Here is a 13281-nt window from a genome sequence, read left to right as displayed (position 1 = left end):
CTAGAACATCATAACTAACCCTAACCCATGGCACAACGACATGGGAGAAGTATTCTTTTCAAACAAAGGGTGCATTTTAACCCAAACCATGTTTTCTTAACCCAACCAGTTGTTTTTGTTGTCTAAACCTAACCAAACTGCAACAAAAAACTGAAAAAAATAGGTAATAATATGTGATCTAAATGAACAGTACAATAATATGTTCCAAATGGGATTCAAACGGTGGTCTCCTGGGTGAGTCCTGCACTGAAACCTTTCAGCTGTTTCCAGGTGTCAGTTTTTTATACACAAGTTGCAATAATGGCCCTGGATAAACATAAATTATGATGTTCTGGAAACATCACCAACACAGTCATATCAGATAAGACATCAACGTATTTGCTCCTGCTTTTGGAAAACAACTAGTGAAGTGATAGAAAAATGATATAATAATAATTCATGTAAGATATAACAAACATCACAAAAACTCATAAAAGAGGATCATTTGCAGCTCCTTTGCTTATAAGAAGTTTGTGCACTTTGTCAGGCAACAATGTTGTTGTGCCGCTACCTTAAGTCAACCCTAAAAGCTGTCCGACGAGTCCAGGCCTGAAAAATTGCATCACGTTGAATAAAGCATTGAGAATAGGAGCTATAATCCAGTCAGTGTAATCCCCTTTGGACTGAATTAATAAAGTGTTTCAGCTCTTGGCAGCTGTGGTTAATTTTGGACGCCGGCTGTGTGTCATTGTTGAGTGTTTTTAAAAAGATGTGGCCGCCCGATGCACTAGCATGCATTGCACATCACATCATCGACCCGCCAACGCCGACTAGCATGTTTGTGTGGTAGTGTGTTGCATCATAACACCTTTTTCATGTATTAATGTGTTTGTGAACAATTCTGTTATTTATTTATTTTCATTCCTGAGTCTTTCTTTTATGGATGCTAAGATATTTTTGGAAAGTATGTGCTCGCATTTGGTTGTAGCTGTTGTGTTTGACCAGTTTGTCTCTGTGTGTGTTTTGTCTGTACATGTGGTGTTTAGGTAACGGTGCCAAAGAGGAAACACAAGAGCGACAAACCCAAGAGCCCAGAGAGCGGCTGCTCCTCACCCGAGCCCGACCGCCAAGACTCGTCCGGCAGCGAACGTGAGTCTTTCACGCCATCCACACACAAATACAGTATAATATAGTGTACAGTAATAGTAGAAGCACAACAGCTCAATAAGCAGGCAAAAAAGAAAAATCTTCTAGCTTAAACCTGGTCTTACTTTGGTTAGTTTTTTTTGTTTCAACAGCCAATAGACGATCGATATATTTAGTCTGAGAAAGATGCTGACTACATGTTGAAATATCATCAAGGAAATGTTTTTAACACTTAACATTGATTCAATATAACCAACAATAACACTAATTTTTCGTCTACAATGCACCAAATGAGGTCCTAGACCAGGCAGGGAGTTTGGTGAAAAAAGTTCCCAGCTGTAGAATAATATGAAGTTAGTTAACAGCACTCTCTGGTGGTGCAGTGTGGAGGTGATGGTGAAGGAACATGCTTTCATTTCATATCTCATTTTATTATTTAGTTCAACATTAGAATCTAATATGATAAACTCTGAGCTAATGATTTACACTAAAAAACAGAGAATTGCATGTCAGCTTTAACCAGGTTATCTGCAGGTATTAAAAACCATTGAATTCAGTTCCACTGTAAAAGCCTGAGAGCATATTTAACCTAATTTACAGTTTCAAAATATTTTCTATTAATATTATCTATTATAGTATGCAACTTCAGTGTACTAAAAATAAGTATACAAATTCTGTTATACTTAAAGTGGTATTTAAGTGCACTTAAAATAAGTGTATTGCAAATTGTATGCAACTACTCTGTACTTAATTGCAAATAACTATAGTAGACGTTCAGTGTATTTAAAGAGTATACGCATTTTGAATTACTGTTATTATGCTTTCTGAAAGTTAATTTAATTTAATTAATTTCCCTTCATTATAAGTGTGTTTTAGTATTTCTTAAAACATTACACTTTAATGTTAACATTTTAAAGTGCACTTCAGTGTACTTGAATAATTACTTAATTGCAAATTAAAGTGGAAAGTTAGTTGACTTTTGAAATGTATACATTTAGATAACCGCTTTCTATAGGGGAAGTGTTTATAATTGAATTTGATTTGACGAAGCGTTCTGAAACCACGTCTAACACACATTGTTGCAGGACACAAAAGCAAGCATAACAGCCGGCTGAGGAAAAAAGGAGCTGACCTCAGCGAACTTCAAAGTGCCATTGAATCTATAAAGAAGACGCAGGAGGACATAAACAGGTGAGAACGCTGTTTGTCTCGCTCGCATCAAGAGCCCGATGACTGATGCCCTACCTTTTGAGCGTTTACCCATAATTCCCCTGTGTCTGCAGGAGCGTCAGTGTGCTGCGGAGTCGTGCGGCAGGCCGGACGGAGGGTGGCTCTTTCCTCCAGCAGCGCGACTACGTCATCATTGTGTTCCTCATCCTCCTTCAGGTCGTGATCAACTTCGTCTTCAAGTAGCAGCCATAGCCCCCAGAGAGAGCGATGCCGTCACACACACGAGCACTCCCACTCTCTACGAACATTAGGCATCACAGCGGGGGGGGGGGCGGGGGCTTAGAGACGAGAACTCTGACCTCTCACAATAAGTGACTACAACAGTCTCCTCCCACTCTCTTCTTCTCTGTCTTTATCGAGTCCGACCACACACGTCCAGAAAAAGTGGAGACTTTCACACAAAAAAGATACTTTTTTTAAAACTTTATTTTTATCCTGTCCATTCCAAAACTCTGGGGAGATCCACAGATTTCAAAGCGGGGAGAAGCGGCGATGAGGAGAGATTGCTGAAGGTGAGGTGTGGTGTGATGAAGTCTCGACTGCCACTCTGGAGCCTACTGATTTTGCCTTGATGTATGAGGCAAAGACAGCAGCCATTTTTTTTAGCTGTTGTTTGTTTTTGTTTTTCCTCTCCGATGGAGTGAAACTACTCTGTTGATTCACATTTCACCTCAAACAACAGGGAACTTTTTAACATGGAGATGAGTACCATGACTCAGATGGTGACACAGATTTAAAAAAAAAAACAACAAAAAAAACAACTTTAATTTTAATGATTTTTTCTAATCATTTTGTTTCTTTGCTTGGTGTGTCCTTCATGAATAGAGGTCTGCTTGGAACAAAAAGCGGTGATAAGGGAGAGAAAAACAAAAGTGGTCCAATTTATGTGACTTTTATTTTTTTATTGTCAGACACTTTCATATCGGCTGGGGTTTCCACACACATGGAAATGGACGGAGAGGACAAATAACACAAGCGATATGTCAAAAGGAACAGAAGCTATAATTTCTGCTGTATAATAAGATACAAGTTGACCTTTTTGCATACAGAATCAATGTTTCAAGAAAAAAGTCAAACATTTGACGCTGTCATTGTATACTGTAGGTAGCATGTACAGACAGAGGCGTTGTTAGGACATTAGCCCTATGTACAGTATTTTGTCCTAAGGCACAAATGCACTGGAAACGTCAGTTGTTTGTGTTTTTAACATGGTCATCATTTTTATCAGCTGAACTTGCACTAAAGTGGACAACAAAATTCTTTTACATTTCTGCTCTGAGGTGGTTCGGAGCATCAACATGAAGGTCAGATAAGATGATTTTTAATGAGCCTCAGTGACCACTGCCCCACTGTAGTTTCAGGTGAAGGGAGGTGATATGTTTGTAGTCAAAGTGATGTCATCTAAAAACTGCCTTCTTTGACCTAATGGCCAGCGAAAGAAGTAGAATAGGAAACACACGTATTTGCTTTCTTGCTGCGAGTAAGGTGGGAAGATTAATACCACTCGGCCAGCACCGGGTTAGCTTAGCTTAGCATAAAGTCTGGAAGCAGAGGATTGCAGCTAGCCTGGCTAGCCATGCCCGGCTTAGAATTAGTCCGGAACATACCGCCGGTAAAACCACAGCTTGTCATTTTACGCTTTTTTAAAGAATTAAGTAAATAATATAACGTGTTAATAACTGAGTTTCAGAAGTGTTGGTAGGTGGATTTTGGTACATTTGGACAGACTTAGTGCAAAGCTAAGCTAACACCCTGCTGTAAAAAACAGCATGGACCAGCACCAAAACACAACCTATGCTGCTCTCGCTGGTGACCAGTCACTAGCAAGAGCAGCAAATGTTGTTTTTTGGTGCTTGTCCATGCTGTTTTTTCCAGCAGGGCATGCTGCTTTACAGTGAATATACTGTAAACAGAGTGATGTCAATCTTCTCATCTGACTATCTGTAAAGTGCATTTCCCAAGATAAACTATTCCTTTTAAAATGTTTTATCAAGAATTGCATGGTTAAGGGAACTGTTCCCAAAAATGAAAATTGGCGGTGGAAGGTCCGGTGATGTTTCGTGGTCAACAACAGTATTTCTGGAGCTTCACAACAGGACAGCATTGCAGCGTTCTCCTAAACAACTGAAGTAGATGGTGACTTGTTTTAAAACCTAGAAATACCAACTGAAAAAATAAATGAATACATAAAACTGCTCTGCTGGCGGTAATCCAAGTCTCCGGAAAGCCAGAAGATCCTACAAAACTTTCCATCCGGTTTAATAGTTAAACTGAATTTTCATTTTTGGTCAACTTATCCTTTACTAATTATGAAAACAGATCAAGCCATGGAAGAAAAGACCCTTAACACTCCCCTGAGCAGCTCACTTCAAGTCAAATTCAGAGCATCGATCATCGCTTCCAGTGTTTTTGCGCCTCAGATGTTCTCCAGGATAGCTAGAATAGACACTTTAGTACGCTACTAGTGAGTGGAGGAGATAGACTTTTTCTAATTACTACTATCACCATAGTAAACCATTCCAAATGTACGCAAGTACCAGCCAAACTCAGTGTGTAGAGTAGGAGTCGGCGCCCGTTCACTGTGTACATATCCAACGGGGTGACTTGTTCCTCGCGAGTAGCGCGTGGCGTTTTCAACACCAAGGTTCGCAATACAGACACTCCCGCGCTCTGTGCACAAGCCAGTCTTTTCAACCTTGTGTGTCTTTCTGTCCACTGCTCTGTAGATACACATGGACATGGCAAAATATAACAAACTGATTAGCGGGGTACACAATTAGATTCCCAGTGAAGATGTATCCAGATGGTCTCAAGACGTTGCTGTTATTCAGCAGGAGTTTGATAATTAAAGAACTTTTGGGAGATTTTGACAGTAGTTTGTATACATTATGGTTTTAACCAGCTGCCTTCCTCATTGGAAATTTTGAAGAAACACTGGATAATGTTCAAAAGTAAACAGCCGATATATCACCCTGATAATGTGCAGGCTTATGAGGACCATAACTTATGAGGACCTCTGAGTCGAGGGCTGGTTTTGCACTCTTACACAGAAAAACAAAGCTAAACTCTGTTCCCCAGCGATCAAGTTTGCACACAGACAAGTTCATTTGGACCCCGTATTTGTTTTCAGTACCAGCCAAGGATGAAGGCAGCACATTAGAACCTGTACGTGACCTTTTTAGCCACGCAGTCTGTCAGCATTGTCTCCTAAGATGCCGGTAACTAACATACTAATTGAGGCGATTCAAAAAGATCCAAACCTGCTTACGGACCACATTTGAATATTGATTTTGTATATCTCTTTGCCTGTTATGGTGTTAGCCTTGTTGACGTTTACATATCCAATTGCCTCCGCCGTCAGCTGACTGTTGAGCGATGAAAACCTTGTAACGCTAACACAGGTGTAAAGAAAAAAACTGGTAGCATCGTCGGGAGCCAGCTGTACCCCGCCCCGCCCGCCCACGCCCAAGGCCCCGCCCCCCTCCCCGTAAGTTACCCGGCTGGCCCGTGTGTATCTGTACGTGTATTTTATGTGTATCCTCATTGCCTCGATTGCTCATCTTAAATAGAGAATCCAGATCTTAGAATGTGGAGAAATACGTTTCTATCAGTGCCTTCTAGAGTTGGACTTGGGGAGGGTGGTGGACAGGGGGTTTAGCGGAGGTGATGGGAGGGTCGGCAGGGACGTGTGGGGCGAGGTGAGGAGCATACAAAACAAAAAAAAACGTAGCCAGAGTCCAAGTCTCGAGGTGAACTCATAATGAAGGGAAAGATCCGGAATAAACAGCATCAGGGGGGAGACTTGGACCTGGACTTGGACCGGGACCCTGGCGGCGTCTGTAGTCACCGTAGTGTTTTTTTGGAGCGGACGTGCCATACGAAGCCTTAGAAAACGAGTCTGACGCCTGCTACCAGCCCCACCCTGCTCCTGCCTCCCCCTCCTGAAGCGTCGCCATAGTAACGCCCCCGTAGGTTTTTTTTGTGGATGCTGATTCCTGCCACAGAAGAGAGGGAGGGAGGGAGGGAGGGAGACCACTCCTCTCCGTCCTCGCCCCTCTCTCGCTCTCTCGCTGACCAAATTCAGAGGGAGACGAACATCTCCGCTGTCTGTCGCTGTTTTGTGCTGTTTGTGTAAAAATAACACATTTTATTTATTCCTCTTTTGTATGTTGGTTCGTGTTTCTTTTTTTTTCTTTTTTTTTTTTTGCTTGTAGCACTAGGTCAGCGTTCTCTTTTATTGTTTTTTGTTGTTTTTTTTTCCAATGCTGATTTTTAAAATCACACACAGTTTGTTTTATTACACTCCTCGTCACTTGATGTCACACACAAGCGACTTGTCCTCTACTTGTGCACACCGTCAATGTCAACTCCCCCCTACCCCTGAATATTCCCCTCACACACATGAAAACACACACACGCACACACACCCACACACACACACACACACCTGCCCTTTTTGCCTATCTGAGTACCTGAATATATTTACTGTATCTCCAATGGCAACTATAACTTCCTGGAAGTTTATGGTCACGTGTAACATAACACAGAATAATAATAATAAAAAAACAAAAAACAAATGAAAACCTGCCGTCTTCTGTCTGCGCATGAATGGCATTTATTATTCATTCTCTGTCTGTTGATGTTGTGTGACGGGATGGTGAGATTACTGTGTAGATTAACTGTCCAACAAAAGCGTCTGTTACCGTTCAGTGTGAGGTTCTGTAGCCGCAAAGACGTGCACCGCGCCACGGATGAAATCTAGACCAAAATATGAACAAGGTATCATGATGCAAATCACTGAAGTGTAGGTGATGTCAAAGTAAGTGCATATGAGAACATGTCCCTCGGAATCTATTATCTCCACAGCTCTGTGTACCGTGTAATCAGTCCTGGCCAAGGGTGAGCTGGATTGGAGAAAAGAATCGTGATAAAATCAGAAAAACCATACAGAGGGATGTAAATGAATAGCAGTTGGATAAAATGAAGGTCAATTGAATTGAAGATTTTTTTTTTTAAGCTTTCATTCTAGTTTCGTGTTGAAGTTTTTTGGCCAGAACCGACTACATTAAAATCCAATCTAATGAGATCGCGCGCATGTCATCTAACAGCACACATAACATTAGAAATAAAGCGAGTCTTACATTTGTTTCCCCTCTTTTGTTTCTAACTCTTTCAATTAATTTGTTTTTTTGCAGAGGTCGACTTTTCCCCCATACTCAAGGATTTAAATATTTATTTGTCTTGTACACAGTGTGTGCTGTGAGCTGTAAAGAAAAGGACTAGTGTTTGGTGATTAATACTAACTGAAAGAACTAAAATATTCTTTGAAAAAATTGATAGAAACACAAAAATGTAATTCAAAGTATGAAAATGTGTGTATTCGACCCCTTTAATGATGTTTCGACCATCATAGGCCAGTAACAAAGTATTACAACCGGATAAAAGAAATTCCGTTGGTTTCTCAAATGAAAAACCTTTCATCCAAAGAGGGTTAAAGGGATAAAAACACTAAAAAGTGATCATCTGTGAGATTCTCCATCGTCTGTTTACTGTAAAACCCCTCAGCCGCCATCAGAGGGAGATGAAGAGTCTTCTGCCGGCTTGGCGCCGTCTATGTTGGAGCTGATCAGACCTGTCACTGTGATTTCCTGAACCACGCGCACCCAGCTGCTAGATGCTGAGTCAGGTTTGCCAATTGTTTTGTTTTTTTTGTCGAACAATCTGACAGTTTCTGTGTGGCCTGGAGGGTTACAGAGAGTTGAAGCTGGACCGTTGCAGATTCATATCCGTGGATCGGCCCTTGCGCGATACACCTGACCCCCCGGCTGTTCCCGTAAGGAGAGGTAAAAGACTGTGATTGTGCTGCAGCTAAATAAGGTAAGATACAGGGCTTGTCTTCTCAAAGCATTTTGGTGCAGTACGACTTTATTCATTATGGGCCGGTACAAAGGACGAGAAAGAAGATCATTACATATTCATGGTGTCAAAAGTAAAAAAAAAACAAAAAAAAAAAACATGAAACAGCACATAAAAACAACAACTTCTGAAATCCTTACATCCTATATTTAGGAAAGCCAGGAATAACATCCACTGTTCTCGAATCTCACCAAAAGTCTTTGAAAGTAGCGTCCAAATGAGCCCGAGCGGCCCGAGTCTATCCAGACAGCCGTCTGAATCCACTGGCCAGACATCCCCGGTGTCATTTCCCTCCGCCAAGGACGTTGACGAAGGTTGATAGGGCAGAACAGTCCTTCCTGTCCATCTCAGATAACAACAAAACATCTGATATCAACCCCCACTCTGTCCCTCCCCTACTTTGCTCGGCAGCTTTCCATCAACACCCCGGCTCTGCTGCGGAGGGGGGGGAGGAAGAGAGAGGAGAGAGGGTGAAAGGAAGCGAGGGAAGGCTAGGAGGTAGGAGAGATGGAGAAGGGGAAGAAAGGAAAGTTGTACGGCCATCAGGAGGACGTAATGTACATATAATGGGCATAAACTCCAACAGGGCGCCATTACAATTAACTTCACTGTCTAAAATGACACCAGTACACAAAAACAGCAAAATTACTGAAAAATTTTGTGACTTAAAGATGATCCCAAGCATCTTTCTCTGCATTAACTGGGACAGTACACATCTGAATGGAGATTTGAGTTCGGTTCGGCGCGTAATGACTCCGCCAGGCCATCCAGAGAAGAAAGGTCGTAAGGTGTTTGACAGCCTCAAGAGAGGACCAGAGAGCGGGAGTTTCTCCCTCCATCGCTGGGACATGGACTGAAGTACGGATAGAGTTTCTCAGTAAAGTCACAGCCAGTGAAGGAGAAGATCAGCTCCGCGGCATCTGCATCGTAAAAGAAGACCAGACCCCCCTCGTAATCCACGAACACCCCCACCCGCTCGGGTTTTGACTTCAGGAGGAGGCGGACGGAAGGACCGGCAAGAGCCCTGTATTCGTTTCCATTTCTTAACCATATAGCCCAGTAGCCATTCTCAGGGCACAGCGTGCTTTCTCCCTTTCTGTTGACCGACTCTCCTGCCACCCCTAAATCCCATTTAGTTTTCCCTTTAACTTTTACCTCGTAGTAAAATCTCCCCGAAGAGAAACTCTGCTTCCCCAGGACTGCGCAGGAGGAAAATCTCTCGGGGTTGTCCGGGACGTTCTTCCGGACGTCGCCACACTTGACTCTTTTCCCGTCGTCAGACAGGATGAGATAGGGGTTTGCAGTATCGGGATCCAGAGTCACATCCACGGCGTACTGCTGGACCCTCTTTAGCTCAGCGCAAACACACAGCTTCTCAATCTCTTTACTGAGTGTCTCCTCCAGCTGAGCCACAGCTGTCCATACAGTCCGCTCACTTGATGGGTAGACACTGATTTTCTTCCAGTCCTTGGTGGGTGGGGCAGGGTTATGGTATGGGAAGCTTTGGAGGAACTGGAGGTGGTCTCCATTGCGTGAGAGCTGCTCCAGCTCAGAGCTTCTCTTCGTCAGCTTCAGGATTTCCTCCTCCAGCTCTCTGATGAAGCCTTCAGCCTGTTCTTCTGTTGTTTTCTGCTCCTGTTGAATCATGTCAATGCGCTCGTCCAGACTCCTCTGAACAGACTGGATCAGAGCGGTGAAGACCTGAACACTCTCTGCTGTCTCTCTATCCGCATCTTCCCTGCTGAGCTTCACTGACCGTTCCATCTGCTCAATCTTCAGTCGTCTCTCCCGGATCATCTGCTGAACTTCAGCCTCTTTCTGTCCCAGCTCAGCTTTCCTCCCGTCATGTTCTTCTTCCAGAGGAACAATGTGATGAAGCTTGTGATCGGTTACAGCACACACCTGACACACACACACCTGGTCAGTTTTACAGAACATCTCCAGAGGTCTCTGGTGCTTCGTACACAGCCTGCCTTCCAGGTTCTCCACAGGATCGATCAGCTTGTGTCTTCTCAGACCTGTGATTCTGCGATGAGGCTCCAGGTGAGTCTCACAGTAGGAGGCCAAACACACCAGGCAGGACTTCAGGGCGCTCCGTCTGGTTTCGGTGCAGACGTCACACAGAACATCTCCTGGTTTGGCTCCTGGCCTTTCTGAGCCACCGGAGATTTCCTTTATACCTGCAGCCATCTCAGATATGACCGTGTTGACGAACAGCTCGGGTCTGCTACAAAACAGCTTTTTGCACATGGGACATATACACTGGACACTAATGTCCCAGTGCTCTGTGATGCAGTTCCTGCAGAAGTTGTGTCCACATGGTACTGTGACTGGCTCGGTGAACACATCCAGGCAGATGGAACACAGAAAGTGATCTTCAGAGAGGAGACTGCTGGCTGCGGCCATGTCTAAAAACAAAAGTGAAAGTGTAAAATGACTCAAGAGACACGCAGACACTTTGGAGCGTTTGTTTAAAACACATCAACATTTGTACAGTGAGACATTAGCAACGCTGATTTTGAGTTATCAAGCGATTCAAATCTTTGACATGCCCATTAAAAAACTGTTAGTGCACAATGGAGCTTCCTGTTTAGATACAGTTAATTACGTAGTGATAAAGTTGTTTATACAGTTGATTGTTATTATCATTAACTTTACTTACCGGTGTGTTTGGAGAAGATTTTGTTGTAGTGATGAGGTCTTTGTTGAACACAGTTAATATTTAGTCAGAGGGTAATGGAGACTTGTGGAGAACGCGTCTCTACTGACTCCCAGTGTTATTCTCCCGTTTCCCTTCAAGTCATGTGACACTGAAACATTCCGGTTTTTCCTCTTTTCTCTCCTCTGATAAACCTGCCATACTCTGCGAACGTTTCCCTGTTTTCACAGCCCGCTGAAATTTGCTCTTGTTTCTGTTTCGCTCCTTCTTATCTACACATCTCCTGCCTGCATGCTGGCTGTGTGCCTGTCAGTCTAGTTCTCTTTCAGCTGCACTTTTGCACGCTTGTGCCGTGACACAGCTAGCGCCGGCTCACCTTTTCCATGTAAGTGTGCGCTGCAAAGACAAGACTGAACAGAAAGCTATGCCTTTAGGTGTGACTTTATAAATGTCTCTCGCTTTGGCACATTTGATAGCCAGCTGGTGCCACAGGCAAAATGTGGTCCTAAGTTTCAGCCGTAGTCCTGGCAACATCCTGGCGCTTAATCCAATGAAGTAACAGGTATAGAAATACAAACATGAGAAGATAAGACACTGGAATGACAACAAAGCAGCGCGCAAGACGGCGCCGGAATCATCCGAGGAGCAGGAAGCAGCGACACAATGTCCCCATACACTATTCAGAACATGCAGCCATGCAATTTAAAGCATCAGACAATCCGGCTAATACTGTTATTGTAATAACAGCATGCTTGTTGTGTTTTTGCACTGTTTCTGTAATAAGACAAACATTAATCTAATTCAGTGGTTAGCAACAGCAGTAATGAGATGTTAACAGAAATAGTTTAAATAAGTTGATAAATGACATGACGCATGTTAGCCGTGCAGCATGAAGTCACGAGACGAAATTGCATGACTTTTAATAGAAAAGCGACGTTGCTACATTATTGATAGAATACTAGTAAATACAGTATGTCCATAAATAGTCAAGCCATGCAAAGCACAGACCATCTGCAAGGCCAGATGACATAAGAGCAAGTTAGCAAAAATAATAATTACATAGGTAGGAAATCATTAGGAGTGTTCGCGTGCCTGAACCTTTGTATAAAGGTTTGGTAAGTGTCAGATATTATGTCGCTTCACATTTGAAAAGCTCTCGCGGAGAGGCAGGAGCGGCTGGAAGTAATAAATTATACAGTCCCCTTTTTGTTTTTCCGCTTCTCTGACTAATAAAAGCACTCAGTGGTGCAGGAGCTTTGCAAAACCTGGAAACATCAGGAGGACATCAAAGTACTTAAAGGTCATTATAACGTTTTTATGTCGACAAATATATATATATTTTTTCCAAAACAACACATCTACAGAGCTTGCAGAAAGGCGCAGAATAAAAGTAGATATTTTCCTGTAAAGACGACATTATGATTGTGAATGAATCATGTAAAAGATTTTGTCCATTACCCATCAGCTAATAGGGCTACTTAGCTGCACTGCTAACTGTAAGCTAACTAGCTTACCAGCAGCACACAGGCATAGACAGTGTCGGGTATTGTGAGCAGCAGTCAGCGGTTACGCTGCCCCCTTCAGTTTTGGAGCTATGTTCGACAGGTGGCCACATCTCACACGTTGCCCCTTTAACGCCAAGGACGCCATATTTGCGAGGTAATACTGCTGTGGCGGCGTGCTCAAGGTCACAGTGAGCTTCCGTCCCGATCGAGCGCCCTCGCCGAGATACCGACTCCACATTGGGTCCAGTGGTTCTGCTGCTGCCTTCGGACATTAGGGAGACAAAAATGGATTTCGCTTTGGTGTTTAGTCTTTTGCGTTGGAGCTCAGGCAGCATCAGTGAGAGAGAGAGAGCTAACATCGCTTTCAGTATTTAGTATTTCTCTGCTTTTCCCGACCACGAGATAAATAACATATCCATCAAACTTGTGGAGAATGTTCTTTGTTCACATTGTCCTAGTGCCACCTCTGCATGCACAGCTGTTGCCAAATCCATTCAGGGCCGCTGGCGTTTCATTGCGCCGTGATTGTTATGTGATTATAGGTACAATTTTCGAAAAAACGTCTGGTATCCGCTGATGAGTAGAAACCCCCCCCTTTTCGCCCCTCCTCTCCCCCGTCCACCTCGTCCAATCACAATCTCTCTCCTCGTCGTCCAAAAAAAATCAAATTTGTTTCATCCTGACGCTGAATGGGTGGAATGTCACTGTTGCTAGGATACATCATCCCGACGACTGGCTGGCTTTCCTTCAAGGCCCGGGAGGAACAGGGAGGGGCGGATGGAGGATATTGAGCAGGGAGGATACCGGGGAAGAGAGTCGGAGGGAGTGAACAAGTATATTGGAAGG

The 13281-nt window shown here is 43.4% G+C and overlaps 2 protein-coding genes across 12 annotated transcripts in view; one reads left to right on the top strand and one right to left on the bottom strand.

Annotated features, from left to right (window-relative positions):
- osbpl8 (oxysterol binding protein-like 8) overlaps positions 1–6938 on the top strand; it is a 97462-nt gene extending 90524 nt beyond the window's left edge. For all 11 annotated transcript variants that reach the window (XM_030439798.1, XM_030439796.1, XM_030439792.1 and 8 more), the window contains 3 exons: positions 1026–1128; positions 2211–2316; positions 2409–6938. In XM_030439798.1, coding sequence (XP_030295658.1) covers positions 1026–1128; positions 2211–2316; positions 2409–2538 — 339 coding nt within the window. In that variant the 3' untranslated portion in view covers positions 2539–6938. The remainder of the gene's footprint in view (positions 1–1025; positions 1129–2210; positions 2317–2408) is intronic.
- A 1308-nt stretch (positions 6939–8246) lies between these two features.
- LOC115595177 (E3 ubiquitin-protein ligase TRIM21-like) lies at positions 8247–13077 on the bottom strand. The gene is made up of 2 exons (XM_030439339.1): positions 10934–13077; positions 8247–10679 (listed from the first exon to the last, which is right to left on the bottom strand). Exon 2 carries the CDS (start codon positions 10675–10677, stop codon positions 9073–9075), a length of 1605 nt encoding a protein of 534 aa, XP_030295199.1. The 5' UTR covers positions 10678–10679; positions 10934–13077; the 3' UTR covers positions 8247–9072.
- Between the last annotated feature and the right edge of the window lie 204 nt (positions 13078–13281).

The sequence above is a fragment of the Sparus aurata genome, chromosome 14 (assembly GCF_900880675.1).
Source record: "Sparus aurata chromosome 14, fSpaAur1.1, whole genome shotgun sequence".
NCBI classification, from domain to species: Eukaryota; Metazoa; Chordata; class Actinopteri; order Spariformes; family Sparidae; genus Sparus; species Sparus aurata.
The sequence above is the reverse complement of the archived record's forward strand: the minus strand, read 5'-3'. Positions and strand labels throughout refer to the sequence as shown.